The sequence below is a fragment of the Rousettus aegyptiacus genome, unplaced genomic scaffold (assembly GCF_014176215.1).
Source record: "Rousettus aegyptiacus isolate mRouAeg1 unplaced genomic scaffold, mRouAeg1.p scaffold_m13_p_4, whole genome shotgun sequence".
Classification (NCBI taxonomy): Eukaryota; Metazoa; Chordata; class Mammalia; order Chiroptera; family Pteropodidae; genus Rousettus; species Rousettus aegyptiacus.
Window position 1 is genome coordinate 99,843,229 of NW_023416307.1, and position 24,975 is coordinate 99,868,203.

The window sequence follows — 24,975 nt, forward strand, 5'->3', positions numbered from 1 at the left end:
CAGGCACCTCGGTTTGGGTCATGAAATCAGAATGCCAATCCGTTGATTTATGATGAAAACTCTTACTGCCCAAGGACTGGTACTGAGGTCCTCTGGCTGCCAGGGATCTCACCACTGGCAATGCCATTGGAACTCCACATATGAGCAAAGGGCTGCGGTGAATCGGAGTCAGATGAAGGGTGATGGGTGCTGTGATCCAAATGTGCTATTCCTTAAGTTCAAGGGGGCCCTGTCACTAGAGCCAGAAAGGCACATCCTTGGGCACCCCTCCGACCTGATAGTGGTTAGCATTGCTGAGTTATACTCCGAGATGCCCTTTTGTATTCTTTTTTTCTTTTTTTTTCTTTCAACTATTTTGAAGTAATCTTAGACTTGCAAGACAATGCAAAAACAAAAGAGAGTTTCCAAGTACCCTTCAAGGATAGCATCTTACATAACCAGAGTACATTATCAAAACCAGAACATTGATGTTGGCATGACACCATTTTCCTTTGATAATAGTGAATGCTTTATTGGATCCTTGCATTGCATCAGGCATATTGTCATTTAAATCTCATAACAACTCTATACTGTAGATATTATTATTAGCTCCATTTTGTTGATCAGAGGACTGAAGTTCTGAAAACTTAAATATCTTTCACAAGGCTTGGCGAACCATAAATGGCAGAGCTGGGATAAGACTTCATCAAGCCTCAGTCCAGAGCAGAGTCTTTTAAATACAAGTCGACATAAAAAGACGCTAACAAGCAGGCACTGAAGGCCAGAAAGCCTTTCTTTCTGTTTACTTTTGCATCCTACATCTCTTGGGTTGATTCAGTATCTGTTAGATCTGCACTTGCCCAATAGAGAGAAGGGGGAAGAATTGACTATTGCCCCCAAATTCTGATGACACATTGCTAAACCCAAAATTTGCTCACATTTTTAGTAAATGTATCATAATGTTTAATAAAGGCAAATAATAGCATTTAATTATAAAGTATACTACAAAGTGATTGTATATTTTATACCCTTTGACTTTTAGAACTCATCATTCAGAATCATGGCTCATTATAATTGGGGCAAACATTTAATAACCAAAAAATACCCACCAGAGGCCTAATATTGGGGAAAACAGAAAATTATAAACAGACTTACATTTAGGAAATACTTATATAATAATACAAAAAAATATGCAACAATAATAGCTAACTTTTTTTTAATGTTCTTATATGGCAGACACTGTGTTAATCACTCTAGATATTTGGCTATGTCACTTCCTTTATTCCTTACTATGTAATATCATCATCATTATATAATAGCCATACTGTATGCTATGCAGTCTGCTAAGCACTTTGCATGACCTCATTTAATAGTTTCAATCATTATTGTCATTACCTACCTATTAGGTAGGTAAAGGATAATGATAGCTTACATTTATTGAGCTCTTATTATTATGCAGTTGGTGGATCACGTTTATGCATTATTTTATATAGATTTCACACATATTATTTCACTTGGTTCTCATAGCAACCCTCTGTGCATGGAACCATCATTATCTCCATTTTACAGATAAGGGAACAGAAGCTCAGCGACATGAGGTAACAGATACCAGGTGAACAAACCCTGATTCAAATCCAGATGCGTCTCTCAAGAGATTGAGAGATATACCCCAAATGCTCTCAGATTTAAAAAAAAAAAAAAAAAGTTAAATGGACTGCAATTATTTGGAGAGGAGGTGATATATAACTTTGGCCTTGAAGAGTGCATAGATAGAGAGACAGCATAGGGACACTATTTCAAGGATTAAGGCAGAAACGGACTTTCATACCTTCTGTGATGTCTGGAAAAAAGACCTACCTAATAGAACTCAAAGATGAGACTACTGAACACGGAGACTGGGTTCAGGTCACAGAGAACCTTGACTGCTTTTCAGAGGGCTATGGATGAGCTATTAGCTTTGGAAATCAGTTCAGGACATTGAACATAGTAATGGTGAAACTTGTTGCTCTAAAAAGAACCATCTGGTAGGAACATGCCGTGTAGACGGTTCTCACGGCACTTTTCTCCCAGTGCCTACAGGCACATAGCAAGACCCAGAGAGTGCCTGTGCTCTCTCTTCACAGCACTCCCTGCCCTGTCTGCATTTTAAAGAACCAGACACAAAAAAATCAGGAAGAATTTTAACTGACAAGCTTATCAAAATTTGGGTGTTCCACTAGAAAAAAAAAAGTTTTAAAATCTACTGGTTTACACAAATCGAACTTACAAGAGATCAATTTATAAATCAGACTGGCAATTAATTAATTTTAAAATAAGTGAATAACAGAAATCACTTGGTGCTGGGATAGGATTTAGAGGTTTTCATCAACTTTAAGAAAGACAGGGCAGGGTTCTGGAGCCTTACCCACTCTGTAAGGAAAACACTTCTACACAAAGAACTCCAGTAAACTCATTTCCTGACCTCTCTCACTCTCTACTTCTCCAGCTCCAGCTATTATTCTGGGGATCTATTAAACAGACAAACACACACACACAAATGGATCAATTACTATGGATCATTGGCTAGGGCTTGAAAAAAAATTCATTACAATGAATTGCATTTATCAGCTTGAAACATTTTAGTAGTAAACAAAAAAGGAGTTAGCAATTTACCTCTTAGGAGTCTCAAAGTGAGAGTCTATCCCACCAAGGTAGTTTTTCGACCCCTGCTCCTTAAGCCTATACTTTCCTTTTTGCTACTTCATGAGCCAAAGGTTGATAATAATCCTATATACATTTTGTGAACCTAAACTCTGCCAAACTGTGTGAAGGGCAAATGACACCAATGGATAGAGATCCAGGGTGCTTTAACATGGAATGCAATGCACAGTTTGATGGCCTGTAGGGAAGGTGGAACTCAATCTATAGGGCAGGAATCTCAAAGTGTCTCCTGATTTTAGAAAATGTGTATAACTATATTGTAGATTAGTACTCATACCTCAAAGAGGTGCACATACAGTCAAAAACAATTCGAACTAGGAGGCAGGAGAAGCATGACCTAATCCCAGCTCTGTTTCCTAGTTCCTATGAGATGAAATCTTTTGGACTCTCAGTTTCCTTGTCTATAAAGCAAGTTAGGTGAATTAAAAATTTCAACATTCCTTGTATTTAATTGATGAGCTCATCTAAAACTGGCTACATATTCAAAACACTTTCTAGATTTAGTGGGTTTTAGTGGTCAAGAAATTTCAATTTGCCTACAGTTTTATCTCTGACACAAGGACAAAGTGCTCTGTGACCAAATATTTTGGGAATCCAAGAGGGCTGGTTTCTTCTTGCAGGCCTTCTCAGGGACTTTAATGTGTTGATACAAATTATGACTCTTTAAAAGATCTTCAAAAATATTTGATCATAAAACTCAGTATTTTTCTAAGAAGAAACACTCATTGGCAGATGCTATGCTAGAACCTTCAGCCCCCTGATGATCCTTCTGCCTCACAAAGTCAGGATGCCTTTGATAGGATACTTATCTTATTAGAACAGAGGTACCAATCTTTTCTGAGAACTCTGACAAATAAACCTGCAGAACAGAAATGGTGATTGCCTGTTTCCTTTACAAAAAATAGCTCTTGGGAACCTGTTCTCCAGGGAATCTCTCTGGAAAAAAGTGTCTCCCCCCACCACCCCCCTAAAAAAAAAAAGTCATGCGTGTGAAATTATACTTGGTCTCTTTCCTTTTGTTTTTAAGTCTCAGTCTCTGAGTTGTTGAGAGATAGACAAATAGACAAATAAGGAAAGAGAGGGGGGTGGGGAAAGAGGGAGAGAGAGAAGTTTTAAAATGAGTCTGAGGAAAAGCTACACCATAGTCATTGTTTCTTGCCTCTGGTTATTGGCTACCTAAATTATTTATGGCAATATTTAAATAAAACATATAAATAGGAGAAGCTGTATATTTACGTATTTGATATCAGACTGTTCCAAGCTAAAACCCAGTTCTACTACATAGAACTTATTGTGATTCATATTGTGTAACATAACAAATCTTACTTTTCTCATCTGTAAAATGGGGATTGTAATAGTAGCTATTCTATAGGGTAATTGGGGGTATTATGCAAGATGTACTGATATTTATTGAGAACCTATCATGTACGAAGTATAGGGAGAGCCAGCCTATACATTTAGAAATTGAGGCTCTGTTAACTGGTTTGTGCCTATATATTCTTGTAACCAAATGCCTTAATATTCCAAATCCTTTACCTCTGTTGAAAACAAATATGATCCAAATTTAGAGGAGAAAGGCAAATTGCTAAATACAATTATTTATATCAGATAGCTAATGAATGTTGGTCTGAAAGAATAAAAATCACCAATTTTTATCTTAAGAAAATTCTTTACTATATGACACTTTCTCTCTGGAAAGCTACCAAGTATGCACCAGATTTGCATAAATATCTCTTCCTTTTAATGAAGTACATGATATGTAAGCCTTAGCCTTAAGGCCCATCTGCAATGCCAAAAATAAATATTAAATACATTCAGCATTATAATGAATAAAATCTAAATCTTTTAGAACCCAGTGTTCATCTTGACCCTTCATATTATTTCAAATGGGTTTCATACTAATTGTTTTAAGAAAACACTTTCTCCTGGATTAATATTTCAACTATGTAAAAATAGATAAACTTTATTGTACATTATCACTTGAATAGACTAAATAATTGTAGTACCTCCATAGACAATTGGCTTTCAAATTGAAGCATAGTGGTTTATTTTTAAAAATAAAGAGCAATCATCAGCATTGAAATAGATTAAAATGGATGTCTTATTCAGAATTACAAAAGCAATTCCATTTTTCATATGTCACATTTAAAGCATGGTTATTATTTAAAAAATAAATTTCAGACTGATATTATGGGTCTATTAACAAGAAAAGCTACTGTGTAATCATATGGTAATAAAGAATGAAGGGTGAAAAATCTAGCAGAGTATCTATTTACTTTTTTTAAACCTATCTAAATGAAAATCATTTACACAAAGACAAATGAAATCCAGGTATAAAATTATCAGGCCCACCAATTATGCAATGATAATTAGAAGTCATATGAAGCATACACAAAAAAAAAAGTCCTCAAATAAGCTGGAATCACTTTCACAACTAGAGCTTCATATACAAGAATAATAAAAGTTCTTTACATAGTTAAGAAAATGTTTCAGGCTTTCAGTTCAAGATGGCAGACAAAACATATACATATTGCTTTCTTCCTCAAATTCCACCAACAAATATTTGTGAGCACCTACTACATAACAGGCAATTTAAGTATATATAACGAGGTGAACATGCTAGAGGTCCATCGAGAAGCCAGAACTTGGGGCAAATTCCCAAACTCAAGAAGCAGGTTACTTACACTGACAAACTAGAGGGAACATCAAAAGTACAGTCCATAACATATTCAATGGTAACAAATTTGCCCTGAGGAACAGTATAAAAACTCCAGATTTCTCTTCTTTATCATCTAAAGCAGGAGTCCTGTCATTATATAATTGTATGATTATTTGATTCTTGTACACTTGCAGGGGGCTGGCTTTCATGTCTGTTTTACTCACCATTGTACCCTCAGTGCCTCTCACAACATCTGGTCACAGTAAGTACTTAGTAAATATCTGTTGAATAAATGAATGATGGTTTAATACCCACCTAAAAGAAAATATCAGCTTAAACATTCACTCTCTTTCGGAGTCTTTGTATTATTCTAGTATACTAAATTATATTGAATTATACTGAAGGAATACTGAACTAAAAAAAACACAAGTATATTATCATTTATAATAATTACTAACTAATATCATGCAAAGTTCATTATGCTCATTAATCAGTCTAAGCCATGATTGACCTCTTTCTTGTAAAATATGACATTATTCCTTAGATTTCTGGTTTCCCTCAGAAACCAGAGTGTATTGCAGACTTGTATGGTCCATCCCCTTGGAGACAGACTAAGTCATGTGACTGGTTTTGACCATTAAAACATGAGCAGAAGTGATATACATCAATTCCAGGCAGAGGCATCTGAAAGCTGGTGTGCAACCTTCCAGCTCCACCCACTTGTATTGGTTTCCTGTGGCTGCCATGAGAAATTATCACAACTGTGTGGCTTAAAACAACAGAAATGTATTCTCTCACAGTTTTGGAGGCCAGAAGTTTGAAATCAAGTTATAAGCGAAGCCATACTCCCTCTGAAGGCTCTAGGGGAGGATCCTTCCTTGCCTCCTCCAACTCTAGTGGTTGCTGACAGTCCTTGGCATTCCTTGGCTTGTAGATGTATCACTCCCATCTCTGCCTGCATCTTCACACGGCCTTCTCCCTGTATATGTGTGTCTCCTTTGTGCCTCTATGTCCAAATCTCCCTCTTCTCTCTTTTAAAAAGATACCAGTCATTAGATTAAGGACCCACACTAATCCAGTATGACCTCATATTAAATCGATAACATCTACCAAGACCTTATTACCAAAAATGATTACATTCATAAGCATTGGGTGTTAAGACTTAAAAATAGCTTTCGGGGTGGGGGGAAGGGGGATACAATTTAATCCACTACACCACCCTACGCTGGCAGTCATAAGCACATGTTACGAAGCCTTCACCAGCCTGGGTCCCAGAGTAACTACCATGAGACAGGTTTGAGTTTTCCGGTTCATCTTATTTCAGTCACATGTCTACTGAATCGCCAGCACCAGGTAAAGTATCTATCTATCCCTTTAGCTTTTTGATGACTACATTTAATCAGTCCATGTAAATTAAAAGTGTCTATACTGTACATCATTTGCTTGTGACCTGTCTCTGGACTGTCCTCAATAAGATATATTCTGTTGATCATCAATTAATTACTGAGTGCCTGCTTATACGCTTATCATTGTGCTTTGTGCCAAGAGGAATGTGTGGGAAATTAGACACCAGGATCCTGATCTCAATAAGGATGTATATAACCTAATCTGGTGGGCAAAACAAACAAAGAAAAAACTTTATCAGCTGTGAGTGTCTCTGGGGCAGTATGTGGGAAATGTAGGGGTAATCTGAGGTACCGGCTGCATGCTCTCCATGCCTCATAGCTAAGCTTCCCAAAATTGAGGAGATCAAAAACTTCCTGCTCAAAGCCAGATGAAAGGATGCCAAATCTGTCAAGATCAAGAAAAATAAGGATAATGTGAAGTTTAAAGTCCGATGCAGCAGATACCTTTATACCTTAGTCATTACAGACAAAGAGAAGGGAGAGAAACTAAACAGTCCCTGCCCTTCCAGTATTGCAATGAAGGAGTTGAATGAACCAGACATGCTAATCTGAACTGATTTAAAATAAAAAAAAAATAAAAAAAAAAACTATATCAGTGTTGGCTGAAATTGTCAGATGATGCCTAATAATAAAATTTGATAAGAGGTTACCTTAACAGGATTCCCAGTCCGTTCTAGGCTCTGTGCTGACCACTTTACAGGTATTACATTTTTCAAACCCCATAGAGGTTATAACCCATGAAGTTGGTATTTTATATTCATTTGATAGGTGAGGAAACAGAGGACTAGAAAGGTTAAATAATTTGTTCAATGATCACTCAGGATTCCGATCCAGGTCAGTCTGATTCACAAACCCAAGGTCCTATGAACTTTCCTGTACTGCTCCTTCGATTCAGCCAACCTTCTAGAATATAGTAATCTACGCTGAATTACACAAAACTGGGTTCTCCTCATACAGTTATCTCCCTAGGTTGACTTGATCATGTAGCAATACCAAAAGGTTGCGGTAAGAAATAGAATGGAATAGATAAGGTATTCTTAAATCTCTGTCAGTGTTGGTTGGCTGGCCTTCCTAACCTATTTTTATGAACTAATCCAAACTCAACCTTTCATCTTTCCCTTTATAGACTGGAACTAACTTTCAGACTTCAATTTTCTAACTTGGCCAAGGATGCAAAGATTTGTCATATCAGGGGCTTTCATTTCTCTTCTAAAACATTAAAATAATTCAAAGAAACATGATCAAAACAAACAACATGAAACTAAACCAACCCTATTTTTAAGTGTTTCCAATCTTGCTTCAAAACAGCCTTATGAGGATTGTTTTCCAAACAGCCATGTATTAAGACACCCACTTTTGAAATCTGATTTTCTTATGTAGACATATCCTGTTTTCTATGCTTGGAGAAGCAGGGAATTCCCAAGCTGGCAGTCAATAGCAGCAAATATGAAATAAACCATTTTTTAAAAAGTTGTAGGAATGTTAAAATCCATGTTGACTGGTTTTTACATTTACCCAGCAGCATTCCCATGCTAGCGTTGGCATGGAGACTGGAAAAGGAAACTTTCCACCAATCTGTCACTTGCTACTGTTTCCACTTATTTTACTGAGTCCAATTTTAACAATTTTTTAAAAGTTAAAAAAGAGCTTGATTCTTTGGTGGGTTGGTTGGTTGGTTTCAGGACATTTCTCAAACATGAAAACACAGGTTTAAAAAAAAAGCTTTTAAAAATCAGAAATTTGGTTTTCTAAATATTCAGCTGTTTAACATTCAGATAATTACTTGCTACCCCTTCTCCCCCACCCTATATTTAGTCTAAATGCTTTGGCCTGGGGGAGCCCCACAGTCTGAAAGTAACTTTGTCCTGACTCTCCTTACTGCATTTTTTAGAGAGGCTGAAAGACGCATCTGCTTTTCAACGGTTTGTGGGAGGAGGAAAAGCCTGCAGTTCTGACAATTTAGGAAGAAAGTTGGGCTTCCCAAATTTGGTGTGGTCACCCCTAGGTATTCTTGAAATCATATTCGTTGAGCAAAAACAGGCTGAGATTCTTGGAGTTAGGCTCGGGTCAGAGATGGAGGGTAAATTTGTCACTCTCCCTCTCATGGGCGGCCTAGAACCCAAGAGGCACAAATGAACAATTCATAATAACGCTCAATATGGCATAAGACTGAAGGGTGACTTTCCTGGGATGGAAAGTAACGGAAGAGAGAGCTGCCTACCTAGGCTTGATGGGCCTCAGGCTGGCACGCAAAGCCAGGCGTTCTCATTTCCCTTAGGCAGCATCCAGAACTGCTCTCTGCCTGAAGCTGCCGCGATGCTAAAGAAGGGAGGAAATGCATGTGAGAAAAATCAGAGAGGAGAGGGTCGGGAACAGATGTGAGCATAAAGCGAAAGCATTTGAAATGAAATAAATAAATTGGACTCCCACAGCTGGAAAGACAAACCCTTCACTGTCACCAGGGAAGTGGGATTAGGGGTAACTTTGCTCTCCCTTTGTTCTTTTTCCCGGTCTTCCACGTTTCCAGTTTGTTTGATGTCTATCTTTTCTGCTGTTATTGGACCATGAGGACAAACCCAGGGCAGTATCTGGAGTACAGCGGGCGCTCTGTAAAGACCTACAGAACAAATAAACAAATTCAGAGGCTACACAGCGTCTGGCACGTAGTAGGCGCTTCCTAAACATCTGTAGAACAAATGAGCTGCAAGTTGTCGGCACTGAGCACGTGGAGCTTTGGAAACCAGGACAGCTAATGAGTGTGTCTCAGCCCAGGAAAGCGATTCCAGCGCGTGCGAAGGCAGCGGCGGCGAGTCTGGTGCGGAGAGAATGGCGGGGATCGGGGCACCGCGCTGGGGGCTCTGCCTGCGTGGCGCCCAAGGAGGGGTGCGGGGCGCCGCGCGCTGGCACGTGTCGCCTTGGAAGCCGGCCGATCCGGGTGGGCGCGCGTGTGAGCGTGGGGGTGTGCCCGTGCCGTGCCCCCTGCGCCGGCTGCCGGGCGGGCGCGGGCGTGAGTCACCGCTGCGCTCGCCTTTATAACGGCCCGGAGGCTCGCGGGAGCTGCCCGCCAGCCCGCCAGCCCGCTGCTCCGCGCTCTCGTGAGCGCGCCGGGCCCCACGCCCCCAACGGCCCCCAACCGCCGCCAGTCCCGAGGGCGCCATGAGGAGCCCGCGCTGCGCTCCGCTGCTGCTCCTGTTGCTGCTGCCGCCGCTGCGGCTCACACCACCCGCCGGGGACGCCGCCGTCATCACCGGGGTAAGCGGTCCCGGCGCACCTGTTTGCCTGGAGGCGCGCCCGCGAGGCGCTCAGGGAGCTCAGGAAGGGGACCGCAAAGAGGAGGCGAGGGGCGTGGGGAGGGACACTCCGAGCGGGCACACCTGCCTCAGTTGCCTCTTGGCGCATTTAGAAAAGTGGTCTGCTCCAAAGCAGCAGACGGCGCGGGACATTTGACGCACTCTGGAAGAAAAAGTGACCAAAGCTTCACCCCACTACCTTAATGACCACTTTTTCCTGCGTGTGTCTCCCTTATTTACACAGCCTCACTCGTTTTTTGTTTGTTTTTCTATTCAGTTGGAAGTTTCCTTTCAGAGCTTCTCAAGCACTTTTTTTTTTTTTTTTTTTTGAGGAGTTCCAACCTGGAATCTTAAAATTTGAGGGCCCGTTTCTGAAATGCAAAGGCGCAAAACGAATATCCCACATCCCAAGAGTCCTACTCCTGTAGGCGAAGAGTTTGTTCCGCATGCATCCTCCGCAGAAACCCTTTGAAATAACTTTGTCTGAGGCCATGTGTGCGTTTTGAAAAGCAATGCATACGTTTCCTTCTGTGTCCCAGGTCTTTTTTTTTTTTCAGCCTCTTGAGTCTCCTTAAAAGTCTCCATTTCCAATTTCTTATAAAGCACCTCCAGTGCTCCGGCATAATTATGGAGTAGGTGGCCATGTAAATATTTCAACTTAGAGAAGGTGTCTTCATCATTTTTGGAAGTAGGAACTAGTTCAGTTTTCTCCTACTCTCACCAACAGTTTTTTTTAGTGCAGATCTGAAGGATAAGTTTACAGTACAAAATTTAAAAGTCTAGTCTACTTTTCATCAACAGTGCCAAAACTCTGTCATTTCCTGGTTGTTCAACTGCATTATTCTTTTTTTTCCAAGCATGGAATTATTTTATGCTTCCATTAAATCATTTCATAAATAAAACTTATATGTCTCAAATAATGATACATAGATAATGAAATAACATTTATATTTAAGGAAAATGTTATTGTCTTGAGAAAATAAAGCTCTATTGTTTCCATGTTAATTAATAGATTTAGGGCACATTTTAAGCCCTTGTACTATAACAGTATTTGGTTCTATCCAAGAGATAATTATAAGTGCTGTGATATTTATTAAAATAGTTTAGGGATTTTTTTTCTTTTACAAAATATATTTGTATAGCTCTGTCAGTAGCCAGCCTGTGTAATTGAAAAAAAGTTTTTACACGTCTTTCTAGTACATGAGAATTGAAACATGATTAGTTTTTCCCCCTCTTTCCCTGCTGACTCATTTTAAATTTCTCCTAATCCTCTGAGCCCAAAATTCTTTTGCAATATAAGTATCTTTTTGTTCCATTCATGGAACAACACAGTTTGAATAGATCTGCAGTGGTTTAAGGATGAAAGGCATTAGGAAACAGCTGTCTAATTAAAAATATATAAACCTATGCAGTTCTTTGTAAATATTTTTAAGAACTGAAGCTTCTTGTTACAAAATGAAATTTTTATCACACTAGATGTTTCTCTGTTAGATTTAGACTGGGCTTGTTATATAGTTGTGTGTGCTCTTTTGTTGTTGTCATTTTAATCAGGGTTATGAAAAGGGAATTTTTTAAAATTCCCTAATGCAACATGGCAATAAAGAAATGGAATTATGTCTTCATGAAAGAAACCATCTGGAGTCATAGGAAAATCTAAGTAACTTATCTAGACACATTGTCTATAGGATGTTAAACATCCAAGTGATTGATTGAACTTTAAAAGATTTTGGCTGGATTTTGATTGTCTTATAAAAAGAGGTTGTGGGGCTTCAGAATTCAAGGTCTTGAACACTGCTGAAATAAAATACTGCCTGAAACTTCCACCTTAAATATTTACTTTTTGTGTGGTAATAAATGTAATTTATAAAATGACTATATGTTCACATCAATTTGTTTAAACCATATTGGAAAAGATCATGTACTGAACATCTTATTTATGGAATGTAATGGCCATGTATACATGATTTCTGTAGTACAGATAAAAGTGGGGAAATGGAAATGCTTAGATGTTTTTCTATAAATGTTCGAACACTCCAAGGTGAGAATTGTAGTTTTTATCTAGATGCTTGTTTTACATAGACTGAAAAAAAAATTTCTAGTGAAGGAAATAGATCAATTCTAAAGCAAGATAATTGGTCACTTTTAATGAAAAGTAATGAATAAGAGTGTCCCCATATATTTGTTTTAAGAAGTTATGGCTGTCCCCAAAAGAACTTTGAAGGAATACTTTAGCCGTTACCAATATATGTACAATTAAACTTGCAACTAAATTATAGACTTTTTAGTTTCTTAGATATGTAACACAGAATGTTTTTACTTTATTGCTAGCGAAACAGATTACTGAACACCATTTAAACAAAGCATCCTATTTTTTGTTGATGCTAGGAAAGAACAATTGTTCTTCAGATCTATTCTCATGCAAATAAATTTAGAATTCATTATTTCTAGTTGGTAGAATATGGAAATTCAAATTCCTCTATAGTTGATTCTTAGATTATTATATGTATTTTTACTTTTTATACTGAGAACAAGTGACTTGAGTGAGTAATCACTGTTGATAATTGCATTTCCTAATCTAATGGATCTGATAAAATAGTTCGGCTGATTTTGTAATGTACACATATGTATATTCTAAGCCAATAATTCTCTTTTTGCAAGTTATTCACTGGGGGAAAAAAGGGTAACAAAGGGAAAAGTCTTGGCCTGTCCATTCTTAACCTATGAGGTTTCTTTCTTTAAAGAGGAAATGGTAAAAATCAAGCCAGTGGTGTGAGAAACAAGTGTCATGAACCAAAATACAAATATATGAAAGGGAAAATGTGTACTTCTGAAATTTACTTCAGTGCCTTTATGAGTCTGAGCATTTCATGTCTTGCATATAGATTATTTAAATCTCTTTTTAAAATTGGGCCCAATGTATTCTCCAGTTAATAGTAATAAAATCTTATGATTTGATTCATATAGTTCCTAATGACCATGTGTAGTATAAGAGTAATATAGACTCATTCGTCAAGTTCAAAGCCAATCTAGCCATAAAACATTAGAAAACAACAGCTGATTTTTTTAAATCTTGTGTTTGTTTAAGATTTTTATAACATGTTGGCAATTTTTTACACCATTTTTTTTAAAAACCAGGAAAATCTTTTCTAATTAGATTTTATGGTAAATATGTACAAGCAAATGAAGATTACAGTTCTTTTTCTGCATATGTGATTGTTAATATGGTAACAGTTGGATATTTAAAGTGCATATTTTATTGCTAATTTTAGATTTCCTCAGCAAGACTTTTCCCCACTATTTATATTTATGTGCTTATTTAATTTCAGGCTTGCGACAAGGACCCCCAGTGTGGTGGAGGCATGTGCTGTGCTGTTAGTATCTGGGTTAAGAGCATAAGGATTTGTACACCTATGGGCAAAGTAGGAGACAGCTGCCATCCACTGACTCGTAAAGTTAGTATGTATATTTATATTCATGTTGGTTCTCTTATGTTGTGGTGCCCTAACACCAAGCAAGGCCTGTTTGATGTGAAGGCCAGGGAAATGTGCTTGAAATTGGAAGTTAGAAAAGATGACAACGGAAAATCACCTCCTCTTTTCTCTCCCCTTCCATTTTAAAGAATTGTGTTCTCTAACGTCCTTATTCTAGTGATCATTTTTGTATAATTGCTTTAGTGGCATTAAAGACATTTCATAAAAATAATTTCAAACTCAGGCATTTACTAAAAACATTTAGGAATATGTATACACATATATGTATGTATGTATGTATGCATGTATAAGACCACTGTATACTTCTTTACAGAAATCAGAGCATAGAAGTTCTTAAAGACTTTTAATATCAGACTTACTGAGAAGACAGATGTAAATAAGTTGTGTTTTGTTTTGTGTTTCAGAAAATCATAAATAATATTCTATTTAAAGGATAGATTGTTCACAATCCTAGAGGTTAATGATTGTTAATTTTCCATTGTATTTCATTATCAGTTAAATATCATAGTGACTTAATATTTTTGAAAAGTTATTGACAATAAGTGGTATGACCATATGATGGCAGAGTTGGACGGGGCTCTAGAGGTTATCTTGCAGACTATCCTGTCTGCAGGGGCCAAACAGGTTTACAGTGCATCAGGAGGTGGTGGATGGGAGGCAGGAGGGAGCAGAAAAGTGTGGGGAGCCTAGAGAGTCCTTGCCCTTCAGATTCAAAACTTTGAAAGCACAGTATGATCTTAGTGAAATCTCCCATGGATGCTGGGTTGCAATGCCTTGCTCTCCTAGTCCCACATCCTCATTTTACCCAACAGTTAAGTGAAGTCTAGAGGCACTGAAGGATATGCCTTGGCCCAGGTGGCTTGTTGGAGGCAGAGCTCAGTTTCTGTACAGTGTTCTCTCTCTATGTTATGAAAGAAAACTGAATTCTACCTTCTATCTTTTTTTTTCCACGTGTGGTATAGAGTTTAAAACTGTAGTAAATCAAACATCTTCCCTGTACTCCACAGTAGCAGATGACAGTTAATATTTTGACTTTCTTGAAATAAATGTAATGAAATAAATTGGCTTATATTTAGCTCTGTGAGGTGTATGTAATAAGGACTCTGGTTGTTTGGACTTATCTGAAGACTGAATAAGGCTATCCTGTGGTTTCCTTGAGAAATACTTCCTGTTACATTTAGAATATTCCTCCCTGTGGTTTTATCACTCAAGACTGTACTGTCATTTTTAAACATGATATGAAGCTTTTATTCTTGGATATTTTAGAACAGAGAAAAGTTTTAAACCATTAATTGTCTGTCTCAATGCCAAACCCCCCACAAGGAGGTGAAGCTGGTCCAGCTGCCTTTGGCATTGATCTCAATGTTTTCATCACCCTTATCAAATGTGAGTCATTTTTTTTTGTACATTTGAGTCTTTGTCACTGAAAGGCTTACTCTTAACTCAGCCTTCTCCTTTAAGAATTATCTTGTCTTTGTACAACATCGACATATCCTAACATGCCTAAGGTTAAAATCCCACAACCTGTTTGATAAAACAAGTGAAGAGTGACAAAATCTGTGGGACCATTTTTGTATTAACAGATATAATAGTTTCCACTTGCTGAATGCTGTGAAGTGCCACATATTCTGCACTAAATGTTGTGCATGTAGTTCTTACTTAATACTCACAACAAGCCAGTGAAATGGGCTTGTTTTTATCACATTCTCCACATAGGAACATTAGGCCTCTGAGGATTTCATAACAGGTCAAGGTCACAAGGTGATAGGTCAGAGGGCAGACACTAGACATTACTTCCTTCTAATGCTCCACTGTGTGCGTGGTTTTAACCTCTGTACTCCACAAAAGCTGTCATTTTGCTTAATTTGAACATTTTTTAGTCTAGTCAACGCAAAAGGTTTTGTGTTGATAAGAGGTCCACGGGGAGGGGGTTACAGTCCAGAGTTGAAATTTGCTTTATCCTATAGTTCCAATGAGTTTTCCAAATCTGAGATATTTAAAAAACAACAATGAAAACAAACAAACAAACGAAAACAAGCTGTTTCTCCAGTTTCTATATAGTTTCTGATTCAGATTTCATACAAGATTAATTCTGCAAGTAAAAAAATCATTGATCTCCAATATACAGGTACATCTCTATGCTTTTGTTTTTATCATAGTTTTAATAATAAAGTCTACTAACAGATGTTTATGGTTTTCATAGTAGAATTAAGTGACAAAAGAACTGAAGCACTAAAAAAATGATATTTTATGTCAGATCTGAAATTTCCCCCTATTCAGATGCACACTTGAAATGTGTTTTTAGAACTCGATGTTACAATTTTTACTATTGGTTATTTTTGTCTTGAAGATCATGTTTTTCGTTTGTTTGTTTGTTTATTATGATGACATTGAAATCCATTACGTTTCAGGTGTACAATTCAACAATAAGGCATTGTTTGTTTACCGCCTATAGTTAGATGTCTTATAGTTGACTCCTTAACTATCTAACACCCCCACTCCCACTTACCCTCTGTAACCACTAATCCGTTGTCCATGTCCATAGGTCTCTGTTTGTTTGTCCTGCTTGTTTGTTGCTTTTAGGTTTATATCCCACATATAAGTGATATCATGGGATTCTCAGCTTTTTCTCTCTGGCTTATTTCATTTAGCATGGTTATCTTTTGTCGCAAATGGCAGTATTTCATTTCTTTTTATTGCTGACTAATATTCTATTGTATATAGGTGCTACAGCTTTTTCATCCAATCATCTATCATAGGACGTTCTCATCGTTTTCATGTCCTGGCCACTGTGAATAATGTTGCTATGAACATCAGTGTGAAAATATCTTTTTGGATATGAGTTTTCAAGTCTTTGGGGTCAATACCCAGTAGAAGGATTGCTGAATCATATGGTAGATCAATTCTTAGTTTTTTGAGGAACCTCCATACTGTTTTTCATAGCGGCTATATCAATTTACAGTCCCACCAGCAGTGTATGAGGGTTCCTTTTTCTCCACATCCTCTCCAACATTTGTTATTCCTTGTCCTGTTGATTATAGCTATTCTAACAAGTGTGACATGGTATCTCATTGTGGATTCGATTTGCATTTCCCTAATAGCTATTGATGTTGAGCATCTTTTTATATGTTTGTTGGCCATTTTCACATCTTCTTGGGAGAAGCGTCTGTTCAAGTCCTCTGCCCATTTTTAATTGGATTGTTTGTATTTTGTTGTTATTGAGTTGTGTGAGTTCTTAGTACATTTTAGATATTAGGCCTTTATCAGAGGTGTTGTTTGCAAATATATTTTCTCATTTGAATGGTTGTCTCTTTGCTTTGTCGATGGTTTCTTTTGCTGTGCAGAAGCTTTTTAATTTGATATAGTCCCATTTATTTTTGCTTCTCCTTCCCTTGCCTTTGAAGTCAAATTCATAAAATCCTCTTTAAGTCCAGGGTCCATGAGTTTAGTTTCTACATTTTCTTCTGTTCAATTTATTGTTTCGGGTTTTATATTCAGGTCCTTAATCCATTTTGAGTTAATTTTGGTGTGTTGCTATGGACAATAGTCTAGTTTCATTCTTTTCCAGGCGACCTTCCAGTTTTCTCAGCACTATTTATTGAAGAGGCTTTCTTTTCTCTGCTGTATGTTTTTGGCTCTTCTGTTGAAAATTATTTGTCCATATGAACATAGGTTTACTTCTGGATTCTCCATTCTGTTCCACTGGTCCGTGTGTCTGTTTTTTTCTGCCACTACCATGCCATTTTGATGATTGTCACTTTGTAGTATAATCTGAAGTTGAGCAGAGTGATGCCTCCACCTTCGTTCTTTTTTCTCAGGATGGCTTTGGCGATTCGGGGTCTTTTGTGCTCCCATACAAATCTGATGATTTTTTGTTCTATTTCTTTAAAAACTGCCAATGAGATTTTGATGGAGATTACATTAAATCTGTATAATGCTTTAGGTAATAAAGTCATTTTAATTATATTGATTCTTCCAATCAAAGAACATGGAATATCTTTCCATTTTTTTTGTATCTTCTTCAATTTCTTTTCATAAGGTCTTATAGTTTTCATTATACCAGTCCTTCACATGTTTCCTTAGATTTATTCCTAGGTATTTTATTCTTTTTGTTGTAATTGCGAAAGGAATTATTTTTTCCACTTCTTTTTCTGATCATTATTAGAGTGTAGGAATGCTATGGATTTTCGAACACTGATTTTGTATCCAGAAACTTTACTGTATTTGCTTATTGTTTCTAGTAGTGTTCTTATGGAGTCTTTAGGGTTTTCTATATAGAGAATCATGTCATCTGCAATATTGACAGTTTGACTTCATTTCCTATTTGGATACCTTTTATATCTATGTTACATTGAATAACAGTGGTGATAGTGGACAGTCTTGTCTTGTTCCTGATCAAAGAAAGGTTTTTAGTTTTTCATCATTAAGTATAATGTTGGCTTAGGGTTTGTCATAATGGCCTTTGTTATGTTGAGGTATGTTCCCTCTATACCAATTTGATTAAGGTGTTTTGATCATAAATAGATTCTGTATCTTGTCAATGGCCTTTTTCTGCATCTATCGATATGGTCAGGCTTTAGATAATAAGGTCATTTTATTTGTTTATGTGGTGTGTCATAGTAATCAATTTGTGTATGTTGTACCATCCCTGTGCCCCTGGGATGAAGCCCACTTTATCATAGTATATAATCTTTTTAATATGTTGCTGTATTCAGTTCACTAGTATGTTATTGAGAATTTTAGCATCTGTGTTCATGTGAGATATTGGTCTGTAGTTTTTTTTGTGTGTGTGTTATCTTTACTGGGTTTTGATCGTGTTGGCCTAATAAAATGAGTTAGAAAGAATTGCCTCCTCTTTGATTTTTTGGAAGAGTTTGAGGAGAGTACTAGTAAATCTTCTTTGAATGTTTGGTAGAATCCACTGATGAAGCCATCTGGTCCTGGACTTTACTTTTTGGTAGGTATTTGATCGTTATTTCAATTTCCATAGTCCTGATCAGTCTATTTAGATTTTCCAATTCTTTGTGATTTAGTCTAGGGAGGTTGTATTTTTCTAAGTACTTATACATTTCTTCTAGGTTATTAAATTCGGTGGTATATATTTTTTCATAGGATTCTTGCATGATCCTTTGTATTTCTGTGGTGTCTGTCGTAATTTCTCCTCTTTCATCCCTGATTTGTTTATTTGTGTCCTTTCTCTTTTTTCTTTAGTGAGTCTTGCCAGGGGTCTGTCAATTTTATTAAACTTCTCAAAGAATCAGCTTTGTTGCACTTATTTTTTTCTATTCTTTTGTTGTTGTTGTTATTTTCAATTTCATTTAATTCTGGAAAACACATTTTTATAGGTCATTTCAGTGACCTATTTTTAATCCCAGATTTGTGACTTATTCTGGATGAAATTAATCTATCCTGGTAAAAAAAAAAAATCAAGTTTCTTCTAAAATAGCTCTCAACTGTATTCAGAACAATAAGAGAAAAAAATTTGTAAATGTATCCTGGCGAAACTCTGCTCTGAAGTTTATGACTTAGTAGATAGTAAAAATGTAGACACTGTATAGAAAACACTATTTTAATGTGATATGTTCATTACTCCTTCCCCCCATTTTGTTAAAGAAAAAAATGAATTAACTTGTTCAAGTAATTGGTGTTTTAAAAACAGAATGCTATGAATGGGTGACCACTACACCTGTTTAATTTTATAATTTCCATTCTGGTTGGGCTTAGCCATTGGCCACAAAAGTCTGTTTATTTTGATAAAGTGTACAATAGTCAATGAATGAAATTGGGAACCATATGTAGGAATTGATAACCAGTGAAATCGGTTTACTATTTTATTTCACATGCATTAATGAACTTGTAGAGTTTGCAGTCACTGACTGCTAGGCTATACTTTTTTTAATTGTATGGCTTTTAGCATTAGGTTTGATCATTCAAAAGTAGAGTAAAATATAAGCCCATCTAAAGAGACCATGTTTTCTAAACACATTTTTAGGCAAATAATAGTTTTAACATGTCTTCATTTTTAACAATTAATTTTTAAACAATTAAGAAGAAGTTACTGAATCATATGTCTACAGGGAATACTTGGCTGTTTCTAAAAGACCTCTATTTTAATTTCTACTAATGTCAGAGTTTACAAAAATCAGCCTTTTCCATCACATTCTGTTTACCCGTTGGCTTTGGAAGTTTATAATTAATTATATGATTATTACTTTAATTGCTATTGCTTATTATTTTGCGAGTTTTTCAACTTTACTCTTTCCTCCAAAAAATTAATCTTTTAAAAAATTTGTCCCATTTTTTTGTCAACATTTTTAGCACCAGTTTTGCTTTTCTTTTTTCTTTTTAGCTGTGCTCCAAAACTTAAGCAATATATTTTCCTTTCTGAAGAAAAAAATTACAATTAAAACTTGGGTCTTTTGTTTATGTAAAAAGAAAATGGAAGATTTAAAAAATTATAACCTGTTTCTGTTTTAGAATTGACCTATGGCGAAACGTTATAAATGTAATTATAATTTCAGAGTGAAGTATAAAATTTTTTAAAATACCAACTAAAATATAATTTAAATAACTATAAAATGCAGTGAAAAACATGTAGAAGAGAGCATAATATGCTAATAATTATGCTCTAATAATAGAGCATAATATTGCCTCATCTTTCCTATCATGGATGTTAAGAACTACCATCTACACTTGATAACTTAGGGCAACATCATACAGTGATTAATGGTTCATTGGCAGAGAGACTCTTAAGACATAAATGTGTTTTAGTCCAATGCAGAGCTTCTCAATCTGAACACTATTGGCATCTTGGGTCAGATAGTTTGTGTTGTTGGGGATTGTCCTATGCATTGTTGGATGTTTAGCAGTATCCCTGGCCTCTTCCTGCTTCCTAGCTGTGACAATCAAAATGTCATCAGACTATGACAAATGTCCCCCAGAGGTTTGGGGGGAGTTTGGAGGGTGGGATTGGATAATGAGAATCACCCTGATTGAGCACCACTGGTCTAATACTGCATTAGCCTAGTTACAGGACACAGTATAAGGAATACAGCATCCTCATTTCATTGGGAGCTCAGCAGCTACACAAGCACACAACTTCCTTTGCCCTCTCATCCAATGGGGTCCTGGTGGCTGCCAAAGATGAGAGCCAAGGTGTGTGTGTGTGTGGGGGGTCCCCTTGATCCACAGAATCTACCACTCTTGTTTCTTGCAAATCTTTTATGCCCTCCTAGTCCCAGAGACCCCAGGCCTTCATGCTAGCAGCTCCCCTAACCTAAGTGCAATTCCAGACAAGAAGTGAGGCCAACCCATTGTTCCAAACTGTTTTCCTTCACTTTTTTCCTAGGACACAGTGGAGTTGAAGGCCCAGGTCAGTGTAAGGGTGGCCTTCATCATCCCAGGCCCCATGTTAACCCTCTACTCACAAACAGGAGATAAGTAATTATATATTCAGGGTTAAATGGATATATACATATTCCAAAAAAAATGGAAGAAATAATTTAAAACTTTACCAAATTAAGATACATAATTATTAAACCAGAAACTGTGAGCGTGTGGGACTTTTAGTTTTTATTTTATGCGCCATTCTACCATTTGATTTTTAAATAACTATATACCTCTATTGAAAGAAGTTGTAACAAAACTGGCTTTATTACAAATAAAATTATAATAGGACTGGTTTTTTTTAATGTCATATGACTAGGATTTTTACGTATCTCATATTTCTTTCTTTAACATAATTGACTCTGTTTTGAGAGGAATCAAAAACATTTTGTTTCATATCATTTAGTGCTTTTTCCTCTTTTAAAAAGTGCTGAAAATGGATAAGAATCATTTTTTCTCTAAACTCCTGAATATTCTCCCTTGGTAACTTCTGGAATTTGCTATTTGGAGTTCTAGGCTAATAGAAACATTGAATTGAGTGTGTAGTTGATTCTAAAATAAACCATCAAGTTTGGACTGAATGATCAGCTCCTTGACTATATTTGCATATCCGAATATGTGTCTTCTGTAAACAATTGCTCATGCATTGGTGACTATCTACCTATCAGATTTGTTAGAATATGTGTAGATCTAGAAGTGAATGGGCCAGTCAAGAAATTGGCCAAATATCTCCCGAGCATATCATATTCTCAGAAATCGTGGTCTTTGTCATCAGGAACTCTCAGATGAAAGGGGAAGAGGAAAATTGCTACTGACTGGTGTAGTTAATAAAGGCTTGGGGGAGGAAGAGAGAAACACAGACTGGAACTTGAAAAAGGGACTGGGTTTGATTAGAATATGAAAAGGGCATCCTGTTATAGAGGGACCTGCTGTAGAGTCTAATCATGCTGAGGTTGGTCGGGGCAGATCCAGGTGAGGCTTATACAATTTTGATGCCATCAATAAGAAAAGAATAGTATAGAGATATTTTTAAGTGTTCACAAAAACATATGATCGTGTGAATACATTGCCAGTGTTCCTTCCAGGCCCTGAAAGGCTCTTCGCAAACAAGGGCATCCAGCTTCTTTGTCTCCACGGTAAATCTATCTCTGTTCAATGGTATGAATCATTTTGGGCCTGCTCCAGTAGTGGGAGGCAGTATGTGGGGTGAGGGAAGGTCACAGGACCTGAGATGGTTGCCCCTTTGCCTTCAGAGAGGTCACAGCCTATGGTGGGGGCAGGGATAGGGGAAGGAGATAGGCATTTGACATTTTCTTGAGTGTCTCCTATGTACCGGACTAAGTGTTATGTGCTCATAAATAAAACAGACCAGTCTCCTTCCACGAGAGTCTGGAGTCTAGACATAGTAGTATTTGAGAAGAACAAAATTTGGAAGAGAAAATCTGGCACATAGGTTTGATGTGACATTCATACACAATGTGTTATGAAGCCTGGCCCATGGTGGGCCGCTGGCATTGTTATTTTTTTTCTGACTGCTTTTGGTGCTGACAAGCCAGAGTGACCACAGTGTCATAATGCACAGGACCATAAGCACTATGAGGGTACTTATTAGTAGCTGAAACTATTTTACTGGTTATCTATCTTTTGTAAATAAAATTTAAGCTCGATAATGGGCAGGGGCTTTCTTTGTTTTGTTCATTGCTATATCCACAGGACCTAAAATAGAGAATGATATGTTTGTGACACTCAATAAATATCTGTTGAATGAATGAAGAAAAATGCATGGTATTTTCCATGTGTAACAATTTGACATGCTTATTATAGTTTTCAGTTCACTTACTTCAGGCTCCTTTTTCATGAGATTGTTGCTTGTATTAGTTTTTATCAACCTCAGCACTACTGACATTTGGGCCAGATAATTCTTTGCTGTGAGAACTGTTCTGAGAATTGTAGGATCTTTAACAACATCCTTGACCTCTACCCACTAGATGTCAATAGTACTGCCTCCTTAGTTGTGACAAACAAAAATGCCTCTGGAAATTGTCAGATGTCCCCTGGGGATGTGGGGGAAACATCACTCCCCAATGGAGAACCTCTGTCCCATGCAGCAGTTTTAGGCTTGGCAAAAAGGAAGCTTTCAAAGTCTCAGAACAGATCATAAGGTTCATTGGTTGTAGCTTCTCATACTAGCCATTTGCAATTGTCCAAGCCAATCCAGATGCACCTGCCTTCTCTTACATATTTCTATGGCAACAAATAAGCCATCCATCCAGGTATCTATCTTTTGACACACACAGTGACAGAACCATTCTGAGTACAAGTCTGTATGGTGCCAATGGCCATGGTACCCGTGTGTGGATGCCGTTGTTATGTTAGAGCCTTGAAAGTAATGTCTTTTTAAAAAAGACGAAGGAACTGGGAAGGCTCTGCCTGTTCACCACATGCATACCCTACTCTCCTACTGCTTCTCTCTCTTCCATTTGTATTTATTGATCTCAATCATCTCCCTGGCCCTTCCAGAACCATTTTGGAAATGGAAGGCAGGAAAGAAGAAAGAGGAAGAGAAGAAAAAGAAAAAAGGAGGTAAGAAGAACATGAGCATGGTACCATTCAAAGTTAACATCCAGAATAATTATCCTTGACCATTGCTGGACTACCATAGAATTGGGTCTGTACTACCAGTTCAACCCAAAAATAAGGTTTAGAATGGTTCTGCCACTGTCTGCAGACAGATTTTCTTTCTTTCTTTCTTTTTTTTATGTGTAACAAAATTATTAAGAAAGCATTTGGAAGATGCCTCTCAGATTTCTCATAAGGGCAGATAGTTGGTGTGGGGCGGCCTCTTTTGGTGGAATAGAATAAGAAATAAACTAACATGACACCCAATGAAGCATTTGAGTTTGAAAAACAAGAAGGATGCGTTTTCCCGCTATGAGCAAACTATAGAAGATTCCTGAGGCACGAGTCTGTACTAGCTTGCTTCTCTGTCATTACCCTGAATCTGAGTGATTTGCCGTTCAAATTCATTGACTCTCACCACCTCTAGGCCTGGTGTTAAACTTTCTCCACATCACTTGCAAAGCAGGCAGATTCTCAAGAAGACGCCACTCCTAGGAAAGGAAGGATGTTTTTTTACTCTTTGCCTCTAGAAAGCATACATACCTGGAGTGTGCTCCACTTGCCCTTGGCACAGAGAACCACAATGCCAGTTGCTAGCTGACCCTCCTCAACCCAGCTTCATTGATGGCATGGGCAGGGCTCTTAGAAAAATTGATTGAATGACTCTCGGAATGAAGCCGAACTTTCACTGCTGGCTCTCCCTAAGCCGAAGTTTAGTTTGTTCCATTTCAGCATTTCAGGAAATCGAGCTCCCCTCCATCCTTAATTTTCTTCTTGTTTCTCTTCATTCCTTCCACCCCAGAATTTTTATTCCTTTGACATCGATGTGCAAACGTGTAAATTTATGTATTTCTCATTGTCAGTGAATTTATATTTGCTTGTTATTTAAATGCGGGCATGGTGGTGTTCTTGAGGAGCTTCAGTTGCAGGAGACTATTAAAAGAATTAAAAATGATGGTCAGAGCTTAGTCTTTCTGGTCAAACTGCCAGCCAGGCTTCAAGTTCTGGATATGTAACCTTGGGCAAGTTACTAATCTCTCTGCCTCAGTCTCTCATTGTAAAATGAGTATAATTAAAGTATTTGTCATCTTCACAAAGTGTTTGGAAGGATGGAAAAGGATAATACATAAAAAGTTGAGCATATTGCTTGATTACTAGTTAACACTCAATAAGTGCTAGCTATTATTATTCAGATGTTTCTCAAGAATAGTTTTGGTTTTTTTGTTTGTTTTTTTACATTTCCTGTTCTGACTTGGTTTTTCTTTTTTATTTTAGGTTCCATTTTTGGGGCGGAGAATGCATCACACGTGTCCATGTATGCCAGGCTTAGCCTGTTTACGGGCTTCATTCAACCGATTTGTTTGTTTAGCCCGAAAGTAATCACTTTAGAGTTGAAATTTTAAATGTGAACAGCCACATGATGTCTGTAAAGTCTATTTGCTTGT

The 24,975-nt window shown here is 37.3% G+C and overlaps 1 protein-coding gene across 2 annotated transcripts; it reads left to right on the forward strand.

The window, feature by feature from the left end:
• Positions 1–9,897: 9,897 nt before the first annotated feature.
• PROK2 (prokineticin 2) lies at positions 9,898–24,975 on the forward strand. Of its 2 annotated transcripts, XM_016141497.1 has the most exons (4): positions 9,898–9,996; positions 13,361–13,486; positions 23,432–23,494; positions 24,806–24,975. In XM_016141497.1, the coding sequence occupies exons 1-4, from the start codon at positions 9,901–9,903 to the stop codon at positions 24,908–24,910; spliced, it is 390 nt and encodes a 129-aa protein (XP_015996983.1). In that variant the 5' UTR covers positions 9,898–9,900; the 3' UTR covers positions 24,911–24,975. The 2 variants fall into 2 exon arrangements, with proteins under 2 accessions (XP_015996983.1, XP_015996984.1); XM_016141498.1 differs by lacking the exon at positions 23,432–23,494.

Coding starts and splice junctions, on each gene's coding strand:
- PROK2 (XM_016141497.1), top strand. CDS start 9,901: ATGAGGAGCCCGCGCTGCGCTCCGCTGCTGCTCCTGTTGCTGCTGCCG. Junction 9,997..13,360: donor ACGCCGCCGTCATCACCGGG/GTAAGCGGTCCC, acceptor ATTTAATTTCAG/GCTTGCGACAAGGACCCCCA. Junction 23,495..24,805: donor GAAGAAAAAGAAAAAAGGAG/GTAAGAAGAACA, acceptor TTTTTATTTTAG/GTTCCATTTTTGGGGCGGAG.